At 36.9% G+C, this 27065-nt stretch overlaps 1 protein-coding gene and 1 long non-coding RNA gene across 2 annotated transcripts in view; one reads left to right on the top strand and one right to left on the bottom strand.

The window, feature by feature from the left end:
* The window catches only part of LOC134801964 (uncharacterized), a 441991-nt gene that overhangs the window by 380208 nt on the left and 34718 nt on the right, over positions 1–27065 (top strand). The window lies entirely within an intron of this gene.
* On the bottom strand, positions 8333–16791 carry LOC134801970 (uncharacterized). The gene is made up of 3 exons (XM_063774595.1): positions 16676–16791; positions 10078–10658; positions 8333–9000 (listed from the first exon to the last, which is right to left on the bottom strand). The coding sequence occupies exons 1-3, from the start codon at positions 16676–16678 to the stop codon at positions 8850–8852; spliced, it is 735 nt and encodes a 244-aa protein (XP_063630665.1). The 5' UTR covers positions 16679–16791; the 3' UTR covers positions 8333–8849.

The raw sequence follows: 27065 nt of genomic DNA, 5'->3' as shown, positions 1-27065 counted from the left end.
GAAGCGTTGGTACGGTGTGCAGTCCATTCAGCAGGGGTTCCAATAATCGAACCCTCAAGCCTAAGGAACCCTCCAAGGGTGTCGTTAAAAAGGAACAATACACGCGGAACAACACGAACCAATTATTTCATCCCTACACTACGTACTGGAGTACTTTTCCATAATTTTCTCATTTGGGGTTCTTTCGTAATCATTCATGTAGACTTAAATGCTGTGAAAATTGTTGTTATACGCGGAGCGGAACCCTCTTTTTATAGAGCCTCTCGCGTCGGTAAAACCAAATTGAAATTAATTATGAATTATGTTGGTAGACTTTCTTATACCTATGTAAATATTTAATACCTACCTCTGCGGGAAATGATGGTCCCTATACAGGTCCCTTCAAGTCCCTTTTGGTTGAGCTTAATTTAAAAATAAATTTAATTACTTTAATACCTTGTAAGAGAGTCTATCGCAAATTTATTTTGTTACCTTTATTTCCGATGTTATGACACAGGTTTCACTGGTCGTGATCGCGGCTAACTGATGTCTGGGACATGTACTTATACAGACTATATCACCTTATAAAACAAAGTCCCTCGCCGCGTCTGTCTGTTTGTGTGTATGTATGTTCGCGATAAACTCAAAAACGACTGAACGGATTTTCATGCGGTTATCACCATTGATAGATGTGTTTTGTGTAACCCGTGCGAAGCCGGGGCGGGTCGCTAGTAATGGCTATAAATATGATTTAATATGTGTTCAAAACGCGAAAGTTTTAAACATCGAAGGGAATTTTAAAATTCAGTTACACGCGGTAAAGTCCCGTTTACGTAAATAACAATGTGTAAAACTCGTGAAAGTTTAAATCAGTGTTTTAACAAAAACATGTGAATTTGTAGGGATTACGTTTGGCGCTAATTTGGAAGGTTTAATTAAATTAAACAGTTAGAAGGACTCCAGTAAGTATTATGTAATCTAATCAAGTAATCAGGGAGAATCAGGGAACAGCAGGAAGCTAATTATTATAATTGCTTCCTAGTGTTGGGCACGGCGTCCTTTTATCTGATAAATATATTATGCAACTCAGCTAGCTTCCTCAGCTGAAACGACGGAATTTAAGGTAAAAAAAAAAAACAATGACATCATATAATCGCGGTAGACCCGTTCGTAATAAAATTGAAACCGCTATGATTAAGCGGGACAGAGTCACAGTTGTAAATTTATAGCAGTCTAGGTACTTAATTATCTTATTTTATGTTATTATATTATGCTAATAATTCGACACCGATATAGTAAAATTTATCGACGCGTTTAATAAAGATACAATAAAAGACATGCCTTAGTAAATTTCACAGGTAATGGATAATGAAACACGACAGTTTCTAGTTAAATTGACAAATTGTTACGCTCGTTTTCTAGTATATTAATACTATTACTAGTAGGTAATTAATTAACTGTTAATGCTGTTTACAGTAGGTATTAACAATTGACTAATGAGCGGTTGACGGATACAAACGATGCTGTTAATGTCAATAGGTATTATAATTTTGCTAGCTTTTGCCCGTGATTTCGTCTGCGTGGAATTAATAATTCGGTTAGCTTATATTTTATCCAATCTGCTTTTTATCGATTCCCCATACAAGCTTCCTTATTTGAGAGGCAACTATAACGCCTAGATAAAGTGTATTGGCAATCATTAAATTATCTGTTTTTGTTGAGTTATATAATTTAGTTGTATTTAGTTAGATAATAGTCGACACTTTTAACTCGTAGTCCGCTGACAGATGCTGGCTGTACCTCTGCCACGAATGAAAGTTGGTATGTAACTGTTTTACTTTATACCGGGTTATTTAATGTACCCTGTATAAACCTGTAAGATCCGGCCTCTGGAGGCCTGTAGAGGCCGCGGACGTAAAAAGCGGCCGCCGCGGGCAATTAGTGAGATTGTTAATATTTGATGACCCTCGCCGAGACATACCGCCATATATAATGTTATATCTAATCTAGGCCTCTAAGATAAGATAAGATAAGATAAGATTTCTTTATTGTCAAAGCTGTGATGGTACATAGGTCATATAAATATTACAGAAGTCCATCGGCTTGCCCATTTCGGGCAAATGGAATTCCGCAAATGTTAAAAATCCGAGCAACAACATAATTATATGTTTGCATTTGCGGGAGTAATGCAGCTGGCAGTAATGTCGCGCTGCTATACTGAAGCAGTAATGTAAACGACTCCATTACTTCAGAAACGTCAATTTTTACATAATTTTTCCATTGAATGACCTTTCAGTACCGCGGAAAAGAAAATAAATAACTTATTTTTGTACCGCGGTAAAGTATTCTTTATTTTTTTATTTTACATTCATCACGAATCATAATATAACAAAAAGCCAGTTTTCCTCAACTCCCCAACAGTGTGTATTGCAAATTGACATTTTAAGATATTAAAAGACAGATTATTCTGACGTTTTTAAGGATTCTCTCAGACACGCACCGGGATGATAAGGAGTAAGAAATAAAAGAATTGCGCGGAGACACTTCGACAAATGACCGACGAAATTATTTTACCGACTAAAGTTTACAATAGCTTTAAAATTAGGTACCTACCTACACACTGAGATAATAATGAAAGATAAATAAAAGAATTGCGCTGAGACACACTGACGGTTGACCGACTAATCTTACGAATAGTTTTAAAATTATTAAAACACAGAGATGTTAAATCATTGAGAAGTTAAATAACCGATTAACCTCCGACAAAACACGGTTTACTAATATGTGGCCGAAAATTGTATGGCAAATTATCACTACCCAAACTATTTTTCCCATAGTATCATTTGGCAAAACTATCAGATGGCAGACCAATGTTTCGCATATATAACATGTCGCAAATGATTATTTACAATATTATTGTATGGCAAAATATTTAGTTGGTCATGTTTCAAAATGTCTTTTATTGTTATTTTGAATGTATTGATAGGCATACATTATTTTTCGCCTAATATTGTGAATAACCTATCCCTGGGAGCAGTTTCGTTTTTAGGGTCATAAAAAAAATAACCCTAACCTACCTATCTCTGGGAGCAGTCTCGTTTTACGGGTCATAAAAAAAAATAACCCTAACCTACCTATCTCTGGGAGCAGATTCGTTTTTAGGGTCACCAAAAAAAAATAACCCTAACCTACCTATCTCTAGGAGCAGATTCGTTTTAAGGGTCATCAAAAAAAAATAACCCTAACCTACCTATCTCTGGGAGCAGATTCGTTTTTAGGGTCACCAAAAAAAATAACCCTAACCGACCTATCTCTGGGAGCAGTTTCGTATTTAGGGTCATCAAAAAAAAAATAACCCTAACCTACCTATCTCTGGGAGCAGTTTCGTTTTACGGGTCATAAAAAAAATAACCATAACCCAAGTAGCACAGATTAGCTGTATAGCAGCCGCATAATGAAGTACGAATACGCTTGAAGCTGGAGTATAAAAGCTGCATAAGAGCTGTATAAGCGTCTTTTCAGCTTTTATAACTCTTAAATGGGCACAAATTAGGCAGCCTTAAGTTCACATAGCTACTTAAGAGCGTTGTAGCAGCAATTTAACGGAATTATAAGGGGTAACAGGAGTTATAAGAGGTGTATATTGACTGGGTAAGAGACCACCAGTTACCCTTTATTCAGCTAATATGTCACATGTGCGCCCTAATACCGGGAAAGATTGACGTTGGGCTGAATAAAAGATAATTAATAACATACTTTTACACCTCTGCCTTAAAAATCAGCTATTATATTTAGTATAGTGACGACGAACGCAGAGGTGAACATATTTATATTGAAGCAAAAACGTTAAGCGCAACGACACCATAAGTCATTTTGTTAAAGTGTTTAGTTAAATGTGTGTACATGATCTTTTATATATTAATGCGAGAAAGATGTTTGGGAATGCAAGTTTATTGACATTATATATATACATTATCTAAGAAAATTTCAGTGCGCCACGAAAATAATCAGTATTTATTTAAATTAATGATATAAATAAGCTATGTGTAAAAACTATTTCAGTGGTTTGGACAGAATTATGAGATAAAAAGTTAATAATACGTTATAAGAAGTACTAAATTAATGATTTAGGTTAAGAACTCAGGCACAAAACCTTATTGTTACCCTTAAAAGTTGGAAAAGCAATTTCAATTTTGTAGGTTATATACAATAAAATGGCGGTCAATGTTAAAAAGCAACGTGAACCGTTAAAATTCTTATATGCAGCATACGACTGTTATATATCTGATAAAGATACTTAAGTGAACCACTATAAAGTCCAAGTCGTTATTTCGATACACTAGTGAACCTCTAAACAGTTATAAGGCATCTCGTGAACGTTCTAACAGCCGCTATGCAGACAGTCCCAATGGTAGTAGAATAGGTTGCTTAGCGGTAAACATGTTCAGCGCTCAGCCGTATTATGCGCCACATGTGTTCGATTATACGTCTATTGGTTTCATAATAGTTCACTCGTTCTCCCTTATAATAAGTCAGCGAAATAAAAGCTGCTTTAGCGGCAAACATGTTCAGCGATAAGCTGTATTATGCGCCCCATGTGTTCCATTATACGTCTATTGGCTTCATAATAGTTCATTCGTGCTTCCTCAAAAAGTCAGAATAATAAAAGCTGCTTAGCGGTAAACATGTTCAGCTATAAGCTGTATTATGCGCCCCATGTGTTCCATTTATACGTCTATTGGCTTCATATTAGTTCACTCGTGCTCCCTTAAAAGTCAGCGTAATAAAAGCTGCTTAGCGGTAAACATGTTCAGCGATAAGCTGTATTATGCGCCACGTGTGTTCCATTATACGTCTATTGGCTTCATAATAGTTCATTAGTGCTTCCTTAAAAAGTCAGCGTAATAAAAGCTGCATAGCGGTAAACACGTTCAGCGATAAGCTGTATTATGCGCCACATGTGTTCCATTATACGTCTATTGGCTTCATATTAGTTCAGTCGTGCTCCCTTAAATGTCAGTGTAATAAAAGCTGCTTAGCGGTAAACATGTTAAGCGACAAGCTGTATTCTGTGCCACATGTGTTCCATTATACGTCTATTAGCTACATAATAGTTCACTTGTGCTCCCTTAATAAGTCAACGTAATAAAAGTCCACAATTACCTCCTTATACAGAACATGGCGTAATTTTATCCACTAAACAGACCTTATAACGGTTAAAGCATTTGATAACCCTTAAAGCTGTATAGGGTCGTAGCAAATATACCTTTATATCACTCTTTGCGTATGAATGGTAGTTTACAGAGCCGTAATGCAGCTTTTAATCAGCCCTAAGCTATATAAATATCACTGAGATCTATTATACAGCTGTAGGACCACGAGTGTGCTCTTATAAGTGTCTTAATACGCACAGAGCGTTAGATAGAACTAAAAATGAGTAGTTATAGAGCTATCTGTGCTACTTGGGAACCTACCTATCTCTGGGATCAATTTCGTTTTTAGGGTCTTAAAAAAATAACCATAACCTACCTATCTCTGAAAGCAGTTTCGTTTTACGGGTCATAAAAAAAATGCTGAATATTATAATTGTGATCCAATAAAAAGTATGCGAAATTTCAATTTGGGCAAACGTTATTTAACAATAAATAGTTAGGTATAATAAAACATTTGCTTAGTAACTATTTTTCTAAATAAATCGTGGTAAAATGAACATCTGCTAAATAAAATTGTGTTCAAATAAAAATTATGTTAAATAATAATATGCTAAGCATTGGTTTGCCAACTAAAAGTACTGCAATAAGTTGGTTGGGAAGTGAAATTAGGCGAAAAATATTTCGGCGAGATGGCAGTACACCACAAAACATTTAGAAACATTCTTATGGATTTTTATTGATTTCCAGAGCAATACTCGTATACTAGACTTATTTTGACCGGGATATGAACCGTGATTATCTTTTGTAATAAGTCTAGTCTAGTGTTGTTATAAGTCTAGTGAATCATTCAAAACTGTTAATACTCGTATATTGAAATAAAAACAAATGATTATTCTAGGACACGCTCACAAAAAAATTACAATTAAATAAGCCTTATAAAAAACTTCATAACAATATTCACTCAATCGTCAACAAAACACAAAAGAAGCGCGATTCTTGTTTTGGTTTTCATACGACCTTGATTTTATTTCGCATGCACCAATCAGCGTGAGCGATCCTCAAGGTCGTATCAAAATAAGATCAAAACGAGTGGTTAAATCTGAATTGGGCTCAAGTACTGCTGATTTATAATGTAGTAATTTCATCATTAATATACTCGTAAAAGGCTCTTACACAAATTGAAACTAACCTAAGCCGAGACTCTCGTTAACTTCATTACAAATTTAAATTAAAACGAAGCACGTGTAGCATCTTAATAACAATTCTGATTAATCAAATTTGTGCTCTAAGTAATTTAATAGTTTATATTACGAAGATTCATAAATTGTAGATAGCTACAGATTTGACCTACGGCTTCGCCCCCAAGGTACAGTCAAAAAATTAGATTTATGCACAGTAAGTTGCAGAGTTAAGAGCTGGAGTTACTACGTGCTACGGTTGCCTATGGGCTACAGTGACTGCTTACCATCAGGCGACCCGTATGCTTGTTAAGAAATAACATAGCCTTTGAATTTACAATAAATAAAGCTGCGTAAAAATATCACTTAGTTAAAAAAAATTAAAATATACTTATTTAACTTAACTTCCCGTCCCCAATTTCGCTTTATCATTTTTTAAACTTATTCCAAATTAAAAATATTGAATACGCCCACGTATCCCAATATACAATTTATGCAAGTTAAAGCGAAGCTATGTACTAAAGGCAAATTTAGGGTACGTATTTTTGCCGACCCTTATTTTTAATGAATTGCAACATTAAAAACTAGGCTTGCTAACGAATATCCAGATATAAATAATACCGGGGGTGCGAAACTCCTGACTTCGGCCAAACTCGGCTCCGCTCGGCTCAGCATTGCTCCGAGCAATTATTAGGGTTGACACAACTTGACGTCCCTTTGCGTGCACGACCACAGATAAGATAATGGCTTGAATTTTGACAACCCTAAATAGCCGAAAGGGATAGTACCATATGTTAGAAAGGGACAGCATGATTGGTCCCAGAACCGCTGTCAAACTTCGGTTTTGTAGGAAGTTTCCTTTCTGTACGGCAGTACCATTATTTAATTTTATTCTGTGATAATACAGTCACACATACAAATAACATACACAAATAAATAATACAGTATTATTAAAACTAGTAGTTAATAATTCTTAATTCCATGTACGCACGCTTCCCCAAATTTTCGATAACACAAATATGAGATTCCCAGAACGTAGAATTACCAAAATATACCTGGAACCAACAATATTATATACGTAATTGGCTTTCAAATGAGTTTATATATTTTGTGTAAGTAATAAGTTTTCGGCAAAAATTAAATTTTTGGTACAAGCTTTACACTGACTGTACTTTTTTTTCCACAGGCAACAAATATTCATCGAGACAAATTCTAAAAACCCCAAACACTATTAGGTTGCCTTGTTTTATAATTATCACAGAATTCCTATGGCCACCTACTGTCTCCATCGATAGATCAGTTCTATGGTACCATAATAGTGCATGGTCAATTTCTCTAATTAAAATTCGTTTCCCAAAACAGCGTAGTGAAAACTAGTTTTAACTGAGACTTTTCTGTCAAAACTAGTTTTCATAAAATGCTTTGGTAAAAACTTTAAAATATTGAATATTTCCGCGTAGATCGTCTCTTAACAATACAATACATTAAAAAAATCGTTAAACCTTTTTTTATAACCTACCAGACAAAGATGGTCTCACATGAATATAAAGTCACGCATATCCTGTACGTACTGCGACCTGCAAAATTCGGTTCCCACCCAATGTTTATCTCTTTGTTTGTTACTGTACCTACGAAGTTAACTGCACCACCGACAAATCTTAACATTTTGGTTGGTACCAATTCGCATCCCTACCATGACAAGTAAATACAACGCGTAGCGCTTTATTCCACGTTTTATACGTTTATTTTACGATTAATAACACTTTACAGCTCTGCGGATCACCGACAAAACCACTTCCGTCTACCTACAGTTTTAATAACTTAGCATACGTGCTAAAAGAAAAACAATTAAAATATGGTGGGGTATATTTTAATCATGTTTTTATATATTAATCTCACTAAAGTCTCAGACCGAATCAAGTGATTCGGTCTGAGACTTTGTACCTAACTAGGTCATTTACACGCAGATAAGGACTTTTCCGTTTTTGTCATTTCAAAGGATATTTAGCAAAGTGGATCCTGTATTAACAAAAAACAACGAATGTTTGGTGTATTCAATGTTGAAACAGGTTGCTCGGCTAAAGGTGACGTTCGGATGTCAACTGCAGCTGCATTACTCTTTCAAACATTTAAGGTGACAGTCCATTTCCAACGACAGCTGCACTACCGTCCATTTTACTATGGAAATTGACAATAACACCGACGCGTTCAGTACCAGTAGTGCAGCTGCAATCAGAAATGGAATGTTACCATTATTCAGCAAATAGGCACTTTTAGATGTCAAGTTGTTTAACCAAAAATTATAAAATATTAGATGTGGCTCCTCGTCTACTGTATCTGTCAGTTTTCTTGATAAAATGAGTGTCATAATCGGGTCAGTAACGTCACACGTGACACCTACAGCGGCGGCAACAACGACGCAGGGGCCCACTGATTAACAGTCCGCCGGACGGTATCGGCCTGTCCGTTGTTGTCCCCTTTATGCTGCAGTTGACATACGAACGTCACCTTTAGGATAACTCCTACAAGTATAGTTGGTTTATAAGCAGCCGAGGTACGACTTCTTGCAACACTTCCTGCAGCAAGGGAAGTAGTTGGCCTTACGGGCCTTGCCGCTCGAGCCTATCTTCTTCTTCTCTTTGCCGCGTCCGAAGTCGGGGCAGCGCTCGTAGGCGATTTTGAACTTTGCACTGAAAATAAAGGCTTATGAAAGAATTGAACTTTAGTTAAAAAAGACGATAAAGAAAAATTGATTTAGTACGGGTTAGCACATTGTTACTGGTGAATTCTCAATGCAACTTGAGACTCCGGTGCCGTTAAAAAGATGTAATCGTCTTTCGGTAGATGTCGCTATACGCCACCCCAAAGGCATGTATACATAAGGGAAGCAATGGAAAGATTCGCACGATTCTGGTAGGCTTCCGTAGCTCAATTGGCAGAGCTAACGCACGGATTGCGTAGGTTGCGGGTTCAAGTCCTGCCGGAAGCGTAGTTTTTCCATTTTTTCCTTTAATATAAAATTTACGATAAAGAAAGATGGAACGGCAAGAGAACTGCTTAAGCAACGAATGCTCAAAAAAAGCTGTAGAGGGAAATGCTACGGACACTATTTTTGACTCCATAACTTTGTTTGAACTATTTAAAATCCCCATCGGCACACAAAACTCCTCAAGGTTTTGCCCACGATGGATCTTGTTACAATTTGCTTAATATTCAATTAATAAAAAAAGAGGTGAACATCAGATAGATAGTTAGAAGGGTCCCAATTTTGGGTTTTTCAATTATATCTCGGAAACTTTGCGTCCTAGCGACATGGCTACTTAGACAAACCGAAAGCTGATTAAATGTGTTACACGTTTTATTTAAGTTTTTCGATATCTTGAATAGTTTTTGAGATATCCGCTCTTGAAAGTTTATTTTGGGCTGAATTTTATCTCGATATCTACATCAGTGAAATGCTAGGCCGTATTTGGTATCGCTTTCGTATAAATCGGGGGTGCTGAATTCATTTATGGTATCACATTGACACCATTCCGAAGAAAAATCATATAAACTTACACAAATACCTTTTTTAAACTCCCTTTCACGTTTAAACCACTGAACCAATTTAATTGAAATTTGGTACCTATACAGATTTTTTGTGTCCCGTAAACAGGGCATAAGAAAGTTTTTATCTCAATAGTCATCCTTTAAAGTTGTGAAATTATCTTTATTATCTGGTCTTATATAAGATTTACTAGTAATCAGTAATTGATGTATATACTTACTGCATTTCCCTTTTCTTCTTCTTTTCCTCCTGTTGTTTGAGCAGCCACAACTGTATCTGCTCCGCTATCTTCTGCCGGGTCATTACCCTTGGCACACTAGTATACTTCGTATCTTTACTCTTTACCAATTTTTCGTAAAACTCGTTTTTCTTCTGATTTCTTAACCAATCATCTTTCTCTATATTATTACCAAATCTAAATGATATCTTTCGCCTAAAATCAGCATTACCATCACTGGACTTTATATCATCATCACTATCACTAGCTTCGTGTATTTCTTTTATCTGATTTTTCAAAGTTTTCAAATCTGCTAGACCGGTAATTGCGTCAGTGTCATTACTTTTTTCGAGTTCTGGTATAGCTTCGTCGATAGCTTTATTAATTTTGATGTATAGATCGTCTTTTTCCTTCTGCAGTATTTCGATTTGTATTGCTGTCTCGTTTTTATGATCGATTTCTTCTACTGTTTCCATTGTATGCGTTTCGTTTACATTTGTGACATTTAAGTTGGTTACGTTGATACGCGCTGATTTTGATGGCAACAAGGAACCCAGTACAATTGTATAATAAAAAAGGAGATGCTGCAAAACAAGATTGTATAATTTATTATTTAAATAAAAAAACTACAGATTGACTCATACAAGCTACCACGCGGTCCAAATTTTTCCAAGTTTTTATCAATTGCCTTCTCTCTCTCTCTCTCTCTCTCTCTCTCTCTCTCTCTCTCTCTCTCTCTCTCTCTCTCTCTCTCTCTATCTCTCTCTCTCTCTCTCTGGGGCAAAACGAACATTGCACCATCAGCGCGTCATTAATTGCAAAAATAATATCGATTAAAATATACCTACGGCCCGATTAGAACTTTAAGATACTAGCTACGTCAATTAATAGATCTAGAAACGATATGGATTAGATATGTCAGTGTCAAATGTGATCACTTTTAAAAACGACACATCTAATCCATATCGCTTCTAGATCTATTAATTGACGTATCTTAAAGTTCGAATCAGGCAGCTACTCCTGCATTACATACTAGATACCCTATTTTGCCCCGTTCATCCCCGAGGTTCATCCCTACGTGTTTAATTCAAACAATAGAACGGGCAAAGAAGCTTTAGCCATAATTAAGTATAAAATATATGAATATCAAAGAAATATCACGTTACAAAGCATTGTTTCATGAATGTGTCTGTCGGTCCACGGCCCGCGCTCATACGGGTGGGACGACGTGTAGCAGCCAGCCATACAACGTTAATTATATTATATGAAATGTAATCGTCCCTCAAAAAAACACAAAGGGTTGCACTCCGGGAGTGCCGGTAGAAGTGAAATAGTCATTGAGTACTAGTGCTAAATGTCTGCAGCACTATGTATAATTGAGGTTAACGCCATCTAGCGTTATTTCGTCGCATTTCTTGAAACCCCTAAGCACATCACTGTGAGTACTAGAGTTATATTAGTACCAGTTTGAGGGAAACTCACTAGATGGCATTTAAATCAAAAAAGAAAAACTCGATGACATTGTAACAGTGTCCGTCACACGTGACGTCACGTCTTACGTCTTACGTACGCTCTCGCGAGTTTAACATTTCCCCATCACAAAAAGTGCTCAGCGCCGCTAAAGAAGTTTTCACTCCAAAAACTATTTTCGAAAAATTCTTATTTGCACAGCAGAATGCTATTTTTCCATGTCAGTACTTTTTTTGCTGTGCAAGTAGTTTTTAGGTTAGGTTAGTTAAGTATTTTTTACTGGTCGTTTAAATAGTTCCCAATTATTATAACCTAAGCTGACTAGGCTGTTAGCAATTCTAAAGAAATGTGGAAATCCAAACATATACCTATCGAAATGGTTAACAAATACAAAAACATTTTTTTTTAAATCTCTAATAAAGATTAAAATTTCATTTTAACATTTGAATGAACCAGAAATTGTAGTAAACTATACACAAAAACATAACAATTTATAGGTAGTCAAAGGTTTTTTATTCCAACATTAGAATGACTGATACCTACATAAACGTGGTGTGGTGTCACGTCTTAGTAGTATCATATAGTAAGATGCGATACAGACTTATAAATCTTTCTTCTTGGTGACTTGGTGAGTTACAATTAACTCAAAAACTTTTAAAGTACCTAGGTATTCAAGCTTTGCTTATTTAAGTTACTTATTTAGGACCCCTTAAACTACCTACACTGTGTCTACAATGCTGCCGCCTTAAGAAAAAAAACCATAACTGACAAAAAGTAAGTTTCTGTTCAAATAGGTTAAATTCAAAGTACAAAGTTGAAACTTTTGTTAATGAACAAAGTAATAGTGTAGAATTTTTATGCGTTGTTTTTATGCGTAAATTATTCGATTATCTATTTATTTAAATAAGTTATATAGAAAAAATAGTTACTGCCTCGTGATAATTAAAATTAAATTATCTTTACTAACATTAAATGACATAAGTGTGTACTTATGGTTTTTGTGTTAGTTTTGCACTACGATGTCTAAGAAATAAAAACACAAGTACACAGTTGTGCTTATGTTACTGACCGATCTCGAAGCTGAGAAAGCATAATTGGGTACTTTATGTTTTTTTTGCTTAGTTAACGTAATCAAATTATGACTTATTTCGTTAAAGGAATTCATAAAAATACGATGAAGAATCAGAATTATTTATTAAAAGAAAATAAACGAGATACTTTAAAGATCTTTGATTAATAATGTAATACAAAAACTAAAAAATTGCACAATTAGATTGCACTACCTAAGTACAAATGCTATTAGAGACCTTTAAGATGTCATAATGTAATACAAAACTGAAATGAGGTACAAGTAGATTGTACTAAGTACTAGTCCTTAATTTATTGAGATGCTGCTGATGTTTGTGGCTATACATTATTTTCTTGAATTTCACCTCCGGCCATAAGAAGCAACCGTCTGCTGGACGACTGCCGCATCATTACTAATCTGATAACCAAAACAAAAAGTACAAAGTACACCAAGAAGGGCAAGAAGCAAGCACAAACAGCCTTTGAGTTTTAGAATAAAATATGGTTAGTTAAATATTAGATACAGCTCAAACACTCAGAAAATTATCAATTATATTTTATTATAACAAAACTTGCAATCATAAAAATAACATCAAAGCGATACTCATGAAACAAACATAATGAAAAATAAGTAATGTAGTTGGGAAAAGCCTGCTTCATGAACAAACATGACTTTGGGCGGTGTATCCCGTACTAAAACTTAGCCATGTGCCAATGTTACTGTTACTGTGCGTGTTATTTTGCAACATACATAAAGCTCGGTGGTGCCGGAGTGATCATACATAGGACCGAAACTTAAAGCTACGTTATTTTAAGCCACTGTACCTTAAATTCGTGGTTAGGTTATGTACAAAATAGGTAGGTATTCAACAGCAGTCCCAATAGACAAGTTACTTAACACCAATATAAATAATAGATGATGTTAATTCCAGATACGCATATACATTAGAATACGCGCGCCAAGCCTTAACGTAGGTACTAGAATGACCGCGATAAATATACCTAAAGTTATTCAAAAATATGGTCAAAATCTGGAAAACGCGACAAGGTGAGAAACGTAACATGGATATAAGTATACTTACGAATAATTTTTGACACTTATTACAATCACGTATACATTAACATTAACACTTCTAATATTTTTCGAAGTAGGCACAGAAGTAATTAATACCTACGTGCGTCGTACGCGCAACCTCTTCCGAAGGAAAGTAACTAGGAGTGAACCGGCTGTAATCTGTCCTTTAGGGGACCGGAGGGGGACTACCTACTAGCCTGATAAAGCATAACTGACCACAACGTTTAATAAATAAAGCACAAGTTTACTTTCTTGAAACCGACACTAAGCAGAACAAGCATAAGGAAGAGTCATACGAGATAGAAAAAACATAACGTGCAGCTTATGTTTTTTCAGATTCCGAGAGTTATGACTAATAATTATTTTATACTAACAAGAATGAACATTTCTATCAACTTATGGGTTTTTTACATAGAAATTTTATATAATACCAATATTATGGTTTTTCTTCTTGTGAAATAATTGTTGGGCTCAAATTCAAGACAAAGGAAAAACAACACAAGTCGTCAATTTAGTACTTTTCTGTCTATGAATATATACTTATGCTTTTTCTTTCTCAAAAAGGCAGTAGGTAACTTTACCAAAATGGCGTGTAGTTATGCTTGTCTAAATCGTGACCTGTTAGAGATAAAGAAATAACTGCTAGATAGAAAAATCACATTTTTCTTCCTGAATTCGAGGGTGTCAATAACTCAATTTCGCAAAAATTGTCGCTTTGGTTTTTTTCCTTAAGGCGGCAGAATAACTCACAAACCTTATATATATTTAAGTTTAAGCTGAAATAAAACCCCAGTATTAACAGTTTAAGCTTAGGTACCTATACATTGATGAAACTCTCCATAAAGAGCCAATAGTATTTCAAACATTTTTACTTCTGAATTTAAAATGAAATATCTTTCGTAAGGCCACCTGTTTAAGAACATTCTTTAAGTGGCGAAAATATGAAAATTTGTTCAACGCTGAAGAGTCCGTACTGAAGTATATTTACTTTCCACTGAAAATGCTAAGAATACCTTTAACTTTTCTATTGTCTTATCTCACACTACCGTCATTTTAAAAGCAACCTTAAGACGCAGAAACTAAAGTTTACAACGAAATTAACTTTAACACAATAAAAGTGATTTTGAGAGTAACTTGATAAAGCGCTAGTTCATAGAACTATAAAGATGTAAAACCGATTAAGATGCTAAATTTATAAGACAATTTTCTTCTTAAGGTGTAGAATAGAGACTTATTCATTATTGTGGTTGCAGTGAAATATTAGGAGGGCTCGTAAAACATTTAAGAGAATATCGCCTTTAAAGAACTTTAATAGATCCAAGTACTATCGAATGAAAAGAAAAGAAAACAATTTAAGTGTGACGAGTTAAAATCGTACTGGAAAACGGGCGTCTTTCCTGTGGAGAGCATAAAAGCTAACAAGTTTACTAGGTGAGGACGACCGGTCTGGCCTAGTGGGTAGTGACATCATAATTATACCGAGTGTCATGAAAAATAGATGGTAACATAAATACAACAGTCAAACCTGGGAAACATTAGATATAACACATTACATTACGAAAACTTATAAATAAAAAATTTGCCCTTACATTTGAAGATAATAAATTCCCCAATATATAAAAGACGTGCTAAATGTATTGTATATATAATTTAAACGCACAAAAAAAGAAAGAAACCAGTTTTAATATTTTACATTAACAAAAATCTAAATAATAAACAAAATGTTTCACGGCCATGACCTTACAATAAAGAAAACGACTTAGGAAAGAAACTATAATTATTCCAAATCATTTAATTGCTTTCAATCGCTTTTCAAATAAAGAATTTACTGAAAATTACACAGTAATCTTTGTGGCGTTTCCATTTTCAATTTTTTTACCAACCCACGTAATTAAAGGTAACCAAATCGTTAGAAAAACTAACACGACTACGACATTTTGTAAGAATAGGTAAATACCCATATTTTGACAATTACATATTTCGAAAGATGCATGTATATTTATACCTAAAAAACGCGTGAAGATTGAATAATTATACGATTTGCTTACTAGCCACTCACTTGCTTTTGGTAACTGTAGCTACCAGCTGTCACCCTTATTTTATTATAATAATAGAGGTCACTGAAAAATATCAAGCATGTGAGTGGCTAGGTAGTCAGCCGGTCGGTGCTAAGCCAATGTAGGTATGCCTCGGCCAGGCTAAACGAATGCCTCTAGACCTCGTTATTTAGCATTAGAATTGACTACACGAACTTGACGTGTCTTATTATTGAAAAACGTTTAAAAAAAATAGTAACTATTACTTATGAAAAAAACGAATGTAAATTAACATATTTGCTGTGACTTATTTTTAAAAGGTGTTTTTCAATAAAGTCACGTCAAGATCGCGTAGTCTTTTTCTAATGCTAAAAAAACGAGGTATAGATAAAAGCTCCTCATCATAGAACGATACATGGCTAGCCATTTCGCCTAAAAAAAAACCGGGCAAGTGCGAGTCGGACTCGCGCACGAAGGGTTCCGTACCATAATGCAAAAAACGGCAAAAAAAAACGGTCACCCATCCAAGTACTGACCCCGCCCGACGTTGCTTAACTTCGGTCAAAAATCACGTTTGTTGTTTGGGAGCCCCACTTTAATCTTTATTTTATTCTGTTTTTAGTATTTGTTGTTATAGCGGCAACAGAAATACATCATCTGTGAAAATTTCAACTGTCTAGCTATTACGGTTCGTGAGATACAGCCTGGTGACAGACGGACGGACGGACCGACGGACGGACGGACGGACGGACGGACAGCGAAGTCTTAGTAATAGGGTCCCGTTTTACCTTTTGGGTACGGAACCCTAAAAACGTGAGTGACTCGTTTTAAAATTATTTAAAAAGAGCTAGATGAAAATTTTAGTTTTCCAAGTGACCTTCTTAAAATACCTAGGAGGAAAACAATACAGCCAATTCAAGTTTGAATAGTGTAAAGTTTTAAGCTGACTCACCATATCAGAGACGTGTTTCGTACTGTGGAAGTACTTTCGCTCGTGTTTACGACTCGAAATAAAACGAATGGTGATAATAAATCCTGGACTATTGTGCAATGTGCAACGCAGCTATTTATTTTATAAATGCGGAAATTTCACGATTACTGAGTGATTTTGCAACGCCTACTTGTTACGTTTCAAACGTAGCAGGGGAAATTTCTTTTTTTAGTTTGGTACTCACAACGACACCTAGCGGCATTGTGGTTGAACAGGCCGTGCAGGATTGTTTTCGGCGCCATCTATCCGCATCAAGAGGCACTCGATCACTTAGTCGCGAGCTTGAGACTTTATGGTTATTATTTAACATTAAATATTTTCTTTAGTGACTTAAATGTTTAGGTTTAATTCTTCTAAAATATTAATACTCAATATAGTTAGTCTTTTGATATGATAATTTCCAAATATTGTTTGGGACATCGTTTGCAATGCCTGGCAAAATTCCTTGGCTGTGAAGCGCGGATGTAGATTGAAAAAAAATAACAAGAGAGGAAATTGATTGTCAAGCGCGATCAAGTCACTGAGATTTCCGCAGCCATGTGAGAAAGTTGGTGCAGATCTTCTCTGGTCGCTTTGTACGGGACCCATCCCTGTAAAATATGGAAACACATCTCGACTTCTTGTAGCAAGGTAAGTCACAGCGCAAGTGTTTAATGTTAGGAGAATATAGCCCGCTCTCTGCAACTTTTGTCAATACTGATTTTCCATTTCTTTTGTTACAGCAAACAGAACTCAACATGGCGTCCCATATTAAGTCCCTGTAAGGGCAAATTAGGATTATTTTTTTTATAAATGTCGGCAGTGTAGCATCGGTAGCTTCAATTGAAATCCGGGTAAGCATTTGAGATTTTATTGTAGGAAGTGTAACCTTTTTTTTCGTCCTTGTCCATGTGTGTCGGATGACCGCATGGCCAATTTGTAAGTTTTCCTGTAAATACCAGATCGGTGTGTCAGTTTGGTTAATGTCTAGTTAATTTCAGTGGAGAACAAGGTCTAACATGTGCGTAACCTCAATCCTTTTCATATTGCGTTTCAATATGTGTTTTTTCTTTAGCTTTAATGCCGGTCTCTACCCTGGGTTTTTTCTTCGGGCACGTGTCGGCGCTGGGCGTTGCTGTGGACCTTGGGCTGGAGCTTCGTGCTGTTCAGCGTGACGTTGGCGAAGCGGGCAGGCAGCCACCTGGACACGTGGCTGACGGTATCACCGCGTGTCACCGCGACTCTTGGCAGTTCCCCTGCGCGCCTCTGGAGCAGTGCGTGGCCACGGCTTCACCGTCTTCTGCTATGGACACGTGACTCAGGTGTGGTCAGATCTAATTTGTTATTGGCTCTTTCGAGCTCGTGATTACTGTTGCGCATCGCGACGTTGGCGTGGTAGATAGGCGGCCACTTGGACACGTGGCTGACGGTTTCGGCACGTGTCACCGCGGCTTTTGGCTCCAACCTATGCGCCTCTGGCGTAACACGTGGACACAGCCAGACTGCCTTTTACTATAGACATGTGATTTAGGTGTGCTAGTGTCAATGGACTTTAATTAGCTTCACGCAATAGTGGCCTCTTAATAAACTTCAAGTGCTCAGTGCATAATTAGTGTATAGACTTAATAAACTTTAACTGAGACTGCCTAGCCAGTCCGATAGCATAGTGTTCTTAGTATACTTAATAGCATAAGGTTATTTTCTGTATTGCTTTACTGTACTACTACTGTTTTCCTTGTGTGAAGCTTGGAAATTATATTTAATTGTCTTGAGCTTAAACAATAGTTTTTCTTTATCTCATCTTAGTTTTACCTATCTGTACGCTCTATAGCGTGCTGGCGCCCAATATTACTCATTTTCTCTCTCTAGAATTAATTTAGTTGGCAAATAGATTTTTAGGAATAACGCAGACGTGTAGTGTGACAATAGAGCGTCAGACCCACGAACCCTGAAGACCAAAACGCTTGTTACATACTCATCTTGATTTGTCTCTTATTCTGTTACCCAAAGGTTGTCTGGACGAATACTATTAGCGATTGATCTGCTTCTATGTTCAATCAACTATTTTTTTCTGAAACGATTTCTTTTATCGGTTCGTGAAAGATTTTCAATAGGAAGCCGATTGTAACTGTAATATTTCAACTTGATCTGTTGTTATGATACGGGATTGACACGACTCGTATATCATCACAATAAATGCCTCCTGAGTTACCTACTTAAATCACGTACCTAATTAATTTGAAACTCAATGAGGTCATTGAGGTCTCACCTTTCATATCTGGTGGTCAAAATGTATGGGTTCAAACCTCGGTTGTGCTGTATAAAGCAGAAAATATCGTTCTCAAAATATGACTAAAAATTCGGTCAAGAGGTTAAAGCTGACATCATCTCTCGGACCACAAGGGGCCCTAAGCGGCCTAGTAACATGCGTAGGGCTTATCGTTTATCACACGGAACACTCGCCTGCACATTCACAAAACACTTTGTACTCAACTTGACCCATAAAGACTGAACCCTTTGACGCGCACGGTCCCTAATGTGATCAGGGTCAAACAAATATTGGTCCTAAAATAATGAAGTTGTTGTAAGCTTTGTGAACAGGGCTGAACTTACGTAAGAACGGGCGATATTATTTTGTTAGGGACTTCTACATTGCAGTTATCATCAGCAGTGTATAGTGTATAATATAGGTCTTACTGCTGAGCACAGAGAACCTACCACGAACATCAAACATTTAACTTTTTATATATTTTTCTACTCGTCGACTGTAATTCTTGAATTAAGATTTCGTATACCAAGCTGCATTTGGGTACTTTTAATGGATGGGCTCCCAACTCAACTATAATATTCATTTCGATACAGTTTAGTCAACTACCTATAATGAAATTGACCAATCACAGCTCGCCGCGGTCAAGAGGACGAAACAAAACCATAGCTCAAATTATATTTACAGTACATATGGCCCTATTTTCCCGCACTAGTGCGTAAAATAGAACTTTTCGTGCGATGTCAAAAGTTTAAAGGGCCATATGGGCTCCCTTCGGTCGTGTTTTAATTACTCGCCACTCGTTTCGAATTTCCTCTTTTCCGCACTTGTATCGTAAATAACTATTTAAGTTGTATTGTAGGAACAATTGCTTCATAAGTCAGAAACGCGCATGTGACACCCATAATATAGGAACATCCATAGACTACAACAACCGCTTAGCGTTACTTGTTAGCCTCCATAGGCTACGGTGGCTAAAATCGAGAAAAAAACTGTTTAAATATTGAATTTAGCAAGGATCAAGTACCGGGGCCTCATGAGTTACGAGAAGGTGTCGTTGACCAACCCGCCGGGCCGCGGCCCCCGGAGCTACCAGTATGATGGTATCACGGCTGTTCGCGTATCTTAGCTGTATACTTTTGGTTTGTTTACCTATCTTATATGATTCTACTAGTTGAAAGTATATATTATTTTTGTTGACTCGTAGAAAAAGTATTGTATACAATAGTGATATAATCAAGCTTTTCAATCTCGTACCTTAGGCAACTCAGCAAGCTTCGTTGCCTAAACGCGGTGCTCGACTGAAAAGCTCTCTATTATATCACGATTGTATAAAATACTATTATGATATAGGAGGTAAACGAGCAGACAAATTGCCTGACGATAAGCAATTGGCATCCCGCATGGCAGGTATCCATGTGCGATGCCAATTGCTTACCATCAGGCGCCAAGGCAAGCCAAAAGACAAAATGTATCGGCATTTATAACAGAAGCAACGATATGTCACGTGATCATTTCCATAAGTACATTATTTTACTTTCGATTGGCATTGCCCCCTGTGCAGCTTATAAGGCTTGTTTAACGACAAACCATTTGTTTTCATGATGGATGCTTTGACCACTGTCTTGGGCGGTGGTGGAGAGCGAACCTGGGGGGATTGCCAACGAAATCTTAATGTCACCAGCGCTAACTATACTATGTATTCTCATCTACAGGTTTTATTTTATTTGTTTTTATTAAGTAAAATTAGGACTTCATTGGAGTCATAATTCTACGTATTCTGCTAAAAAACTAAATCGCATTTAATATTCAACGCCACGAAACTGCAACTTCAAACGAGTTCAGACATTTTCACCGACTCTGCACAAGATGTTGCGAGATGTTGCGAGATTCTCGAGACATTCCTGATCTCCGCTCTCGCTATTACCGTGATGACCGCTTATCGCGTGAAAGTAAGGCTGTGGCCGAGGAATAGTGGATAGCGGAAGACAAATTAAAACCAAAATATTACTTTGCTAATCCGCGAAAAGATAACGTGCTAGTCAATCAGTGCTAACCCGTTATACTTACTTGCGTATTTTTACATGCAATTAATATTCCCACCCTCCCACCGCAAAAATAAATACGCAAATAAATATAACAAACCACCACCAAAAGAATAAACCTCGACACGTGTTTCGCCTCTCTACGAGGCATCCTCAGGAGTTGTTGACGGTCTGACGCCCGGCAACGGAATAACCTGTCTAGAATGGTCAGCCATATTTATACCTTGACCACTCCCCCTACCGTGCAAGTGTGAGTGAGATGGAAAAATTCGTAATAACGGCGATGACGCAACATTCAATTGTTCGTTAAGAATCATGCCCCTATTGTTGTACCTAATTATTTCCAGTTGTTCCAGAACACCCAAACGCAATCCCTTTTCGCAAACATGTAAAATATCAAAAGAATGATTCTCAGATAAAGTGTGACCTGTATCTAATAAGTGCTTTGCAAAATTGGACTTCTCTGGATGGTTATGTCTATATGACGCAACATGCTCTTTATACCTAGTAGTGAAACTACGGCCCGTTTGCCCCACATACACTTTATTGCAATCGTCACAGGTAAGCTTATAAACTCCAGACTTTTTCCCATTCTCGATCTTATCTTTGCCATTGCAAAGCTTCGAGTGCAAAGTATTATTTGTCTTAAAGGCCACAGGAATGTCGTTGGACTTCAAAATTTTGTAAATTGCATCAGACAACTTGCCAACATAAGTTATGCTCGCTTTATATTTCTTAATCGGTTCAGAGGATCGTGCCGCATACAACATAGTGTTGACCATACTATTTCGCTTTTTCCTGATGATACCATCCACAACAGACTTATCGTAACCATTCGAAACTGCTAAGTGATAAATATTATTTAATTCAATCTGATAGTGTTCATCAGAAAGAGGCACAGTCAACATTCTATGCACATAACAATGAAAAGCAGCCAACTTATGCTGCCACGGATGCGTGGAAGAAGCCGGGATAACTGTATCGGTATGTGTAGGCTTACGGTAAATTTTGAACTGATGCCTGTTGTTTACTTTAGTGATTGTTAAATCTAGATAATTCAATGAGTTGTCTTGCTCTAGTTCCTTTTTAAACTTAATTTTTGGATGCTTACCATTAATTTCAGCAATAAATGCATCCAGCAGGCCCATACTACCCGTCCAACAAATAATCAAATCATCCACGTATCTAAAATAGTATAATATATTATTGTTGCCCACAATATGCTGGTTCTCAAAATGGTCCATAAAAATATCAGCCATTAAAGGACTTAGTGGTGAACCCATAGCCAAACCATCACTTTGCAAATAATACTGTCCCCCAAATCTGAAATAATTTTGTTTCATACAAATCGCTGTTAGATCTATCAATTCATCTACTTCCCCTGGATGTAAACGTTGCCTTTCAAAAAGACCCTTAATAATCTCCAAAGTCTCTCCATATGGCACATTTGTAAACAAACTGTCTACATCCAATGAAAGAAGAACAGCATTATCTGGTATGTTAATGTCCTGGATCTTTTCTATTAACTGCAAGCTATTTTTCAAGCAATATTTCGGCTGGAACTGGGACTTGTCTCTTATAATGGAATTCAACCTTTTTGCCAGATTATAAGTTGGCGCACCCAAATATGAGACCACTGGACGAACTGGGATATTATCCTTATGAATTTTGGGAAGTCCATAAAGAATAGGAGCTCGTGGATTCATAGGCACAACCATACTCTTCTGATGTTCGGTTTCAAAAACAAATGAAGAATTCTTAACTGCTTGTCTAAGATCTTTCTGGAACCCTGGAGTTGGGTCTCTTTGCAATCTCGAAAATCCGTCACCTTGAATAAGGTCTAGTACTTTCTGATTATACTGTCCCTTCTCCATAATCACAATGCAGTTGCCTTTATCTGCCTTTGAAACCACCAAATCACTGTCTTGCACTTTCTGTTGTATAGATCTTAGCAGCAAAACATCAGAATCAACACACGCACTCTGTGCTGGACTAGTACTCTTGATAACATTAGCCACCATGGTCTTTGTATCTACATCACCACGGCCCCGCACTATTGCAACCTCAGAATCCACTGCCAAATTTTCTAATGTTCTATGAGTAATTTTTGACTGGAAATTATACTTCAAACCTTTATCTAAAAGCCCAATTTCATTTTCTGAGAACTCCACATTAGTTAAATTCTTGACTCGAGGATGGAAAACATGGTGAGTTGTTACTTGCACATCCCTTCTCCTTAAAAATGAACCAGAACTCGACTCTGTTAACCTATGCAATTTGTTCAGCTGGGTAGTATACATCTGGTGTGCAAGTTCAGAAGCAAAGTATCTCGCCTTCTGGTCCAGAATATCGAATTCGAGATTATGCAACTTAAATGAAAGTTCTGAATATAACACCTTAAGATGCAATTTCAAATTATCCCTTACTGAAAACCAGTGGCGAGATTCTTCGTTCAACCATATTTTCTGAGCCCTATTAATAGCCAATTTAGCAGCCCTGGAAGCACTTCTACAGCGGAAATGGATGTAATTAGGAACAACATTCAAACGCTTGCACTGTTGGTTAAACCAAACATTCTGGACAGCTGCACGATGTTGTTTGGTTAGTTTGACATAAAGTCGTGCCTGGAATATTAATTGCATGTAAAAATACGCAAGTAAGTATAACGGGTTAGCACTGATTGACTAGCACGTTATCTTTTCGCGGATTAGCAAAGTAATATTTTGGTTTTAATTAGTATGGATTTCCGCAAAGTAACGCCTGATTCTATTCACTATTTGAAAACGGCTTGCGTGGCCGAACAGGCACGACTTTATGTTAAACTAACCAAACAACATCGTGCAGCTGTCCAGAATGTTTGGTTTAACCAACAGTGCAAGCGTTTGAATGTTGTTCCTAATTACATCCATTTCCGCTGTAGAAGTGCTTCCAGGGCTGCTAAATTGGCTATTAATAGGGCTCAGAAAATATGGTTGAACGAAGAATCTCGCCACTGGTTTTCAGTAAGGGATAATTTGAAATTGCATCTTAAGGTGTTATATTCAGAACTTTCATTTAAGTTGCATAATCTCGAATTCGATATTCTGGACCAGAAGGCGAGATACTTTGCTTCTGAACTTGCACACCAGATGTATACTACCCAGCTGAACAAATTGCATAGGTTAACAGAGTCGAGTTCTGGTTCATTTTTAAGGAGAAGGGATGTGCAAGTAACAACTCACCATGTTTTCCATCCTCGAGTCAAGAATTTAACTAATGTGGAGTTCTCAGAAAATGAAATTGGGCTTTTAGATAAAGGCTTGAAGTATAATTTCCAGTCAAAAATTACTCATAGAACATTAGAAAATTTGGCAGTGGATTCTGAGGTTGCAATAGTGCGGGGCCGTGGTGATGTAGATACAAAGACCATGGTGGCTAATGTTATCAAGAGTACTAGTCCAGCACAGAGTGCGTGTGTTGATTCTGATGTTTTGCTGCTAAGATCTATACAACAGAAAGTGCAAGACAGTGATTTGGTGGTTTCAAAGGCAGATAAAGGCAACTGCATTGTGATTATGGAGAAGGGACAGTATAATCAGAAAGTACTAGACCTTATTCAAGGTGACGGATTTTCGAGATTGCAAAGAGACCCAACTCCAGGGTTCCAGAAAGATCTTAGACAAGCAGTTAAGAATTCTTCATTTGTTTTTGAAACCGAACATCAGAAGAGTATGGTTGTGCCTATGAATCCACGAGCTCCTATTCTTTATGGACTTCCCAGAATTCATAAGGATAATATCCCAGTTCGTCCAGTGGTCTCATATTTGGGTGCGCCAACTTATAATCTGGCAAAAAGGTTGAATTCCATTATAAGAGACAAGTCCCAGTTCCAGCCGAAATATTGCTTGAAAAATAGCTTGCAGTTAATAGAAAAGATCCAGGACATTAACATACCAGATAATGCTGTTCTTTTTTCATTGGATGTAGACAGTTTGTTTACAAATGTGCCATATGGAGAGACTTTGGAGATTATTAAGGGTCTTTTTGAAAGGCAACGTTTACATCCAGGGGAAGTAGATGAATTGATAGATCTAACAGCGATTTGTATGAAACAAAATTATTTCAGATTTGGGGGACAGTATTATTTGCAAAGTGATGGTTTGGCTATGGGTTCACCACTAAGTCCTTTAATGGCTGATATTTTTATGGACCATTTTGAGAACCAGCATATTGTGGGCAACAATAATATATTATACTATTTTAGATACGTGGATGATTTGATTATTTGTTGGACGGGTAGTATGGGCCTGCTGGATGCATTTATTGCTGAAATTAATGGTAAGCATCCAAAAATTAAATTTAAAAAGGAACTAGAGCAAGACAACTCATTGAATTATCTAGATTTAACAATCACTAAAGTAAACAACAGGCATCAGTTCAAAATTTACCGTAAGCCTACACATACCGATACAGTTATCCCGGCTTCTTCCACGCATCCGTGGCAGCATAAGTTGGCTGCTTTTCATTGTTATGTGCATAGAATGTTGACTGTGCCTCTTTCTGATGAACACTATCAGATTGAATTAAATAATATTTATCACTTAGCAGTTTCGAATGGTTACGATAAGTCTGTTGTGGATGGTATCATCAGGAAAAAGCGAAATAGTATGGTCAACACTATGTTGTATGCGGCACGATCCTCTGAACCGATTAAGAAATATAAAGCGAGCATAACTTATGTTGGCAAGTTGTCTGATGCAATTTACAAAATTTTGAAGTCCAACGACATTCCTGTGGCCTTTAAGACAAATAATACTTTGCACTCGAAGCTTTGCAATGGCAAAGATAAGATCGAGAATGGGAAAAAGTCTGGAGTTTATAAGCTTACCTGTGACGATTGCAATAAAGTGTATGTGGGGCAAACGGGCCGTAGTTTCACTACTAGGTATAAAGAGCATGTTGCGTCATATAGACATAACCATCCAGAGAAGTCCAATTTTGCAAAGCACTTATTAGATACAGTAGGTCACACTTTATCTGAGAATCATTCTTTTGATATTTTACATGTTTGCGAAAAGGGATTGCGTTTGGGTGTTCTGGAACAACTGGAAATAATTAGGTACAACAATAGGGGCATGATTCTTAACGAACAATTGAATGTTGCGTCATCGCCGTTATTACGAATTTTTCCATCTCACTCACACTTGCACGGTAGGGGGAGTGGTCAAGGTATAAATATGGCCGACCATTCTAGACAGGTTATTCCGTTGCCGGGCGTCAGACCGTCAACAACTCCTGAGGATGCCTCGTAGAGAGGCGAAACACGTGTCGAGGTTTATTCTTTTGGTGGTGGTTTGTTATATTTATTTGCGTATTTATTTTTGCGGTGGGAGGGTGGGAATATTAATTGCATGTAAAAATACGCAAGTAAGTATAACGGGTTAGCACTGATTGACTAGCACGTTATCTTTTCGCGGATTAGCAAAGTAATATTTTGGTTTTAATTAGTATGGATTTCCGCAAAGTAACGCCTGATTCTATTCACTAGCGGAAGACAGTATAAATTCTTGAACCGATTCTTGATTGGGATATTTATGTATTGACATATCCCTAGGGTGCCCGTTAGTTAATGGATAACCTTCTAATATATATTGGAAAGTTTCGTGGTTTTCGAGATAATCGAGCTTTTGTGTATTTTTATATCTGGCACCTTAGGTACTTCCCTTTAATCACCATCTAGGCTATATCTTTGTTTGTAAAGATGTAAATATACCATTTTAGAATCAATAAATTATTTTTTAGAAAGTTGGTCATTCTATATGTCTCTCTCTCTTCCCGGCCGATGTCGGCCACAGCGATTGCATTATATTATGCCTAGGAGCGGGAACTGAGCTGGTCCGCTCGCTCGTGCGCCCTCATATGTATATACTAACTCTCTATATTTTGCTATGTAAACTCTCACAATTTGCGGGAAAGTTAATTATCTGACCGACATTTAACACGATCACTTCTAATGGCTTCAATAATAATTTATTCACCCTCTCAATCTAACATACATAAGCGACCTACTCTGCAATCCGCT

The sequence above is a fragment of the Cydia splendana genome, chromosome 23, assembly GCF_910591565.1.
Source record: "Cydia splendana chromosome 23, ilCydSple1.2, whole genome shotgun sequence".
Classification (NCBI taxonomy): domain Eukaryota; kingdom Metazoa; phylum Arthropoda; class Insecta; order Lepidoptera; family Tortricidae; genus Cydia; species Cydia splendana.
The sequence above is the reverse complement of the archived record's forward strand: the minus strand, read 5'-3'. Positions and strand labels throughout refer to the sequence as shown.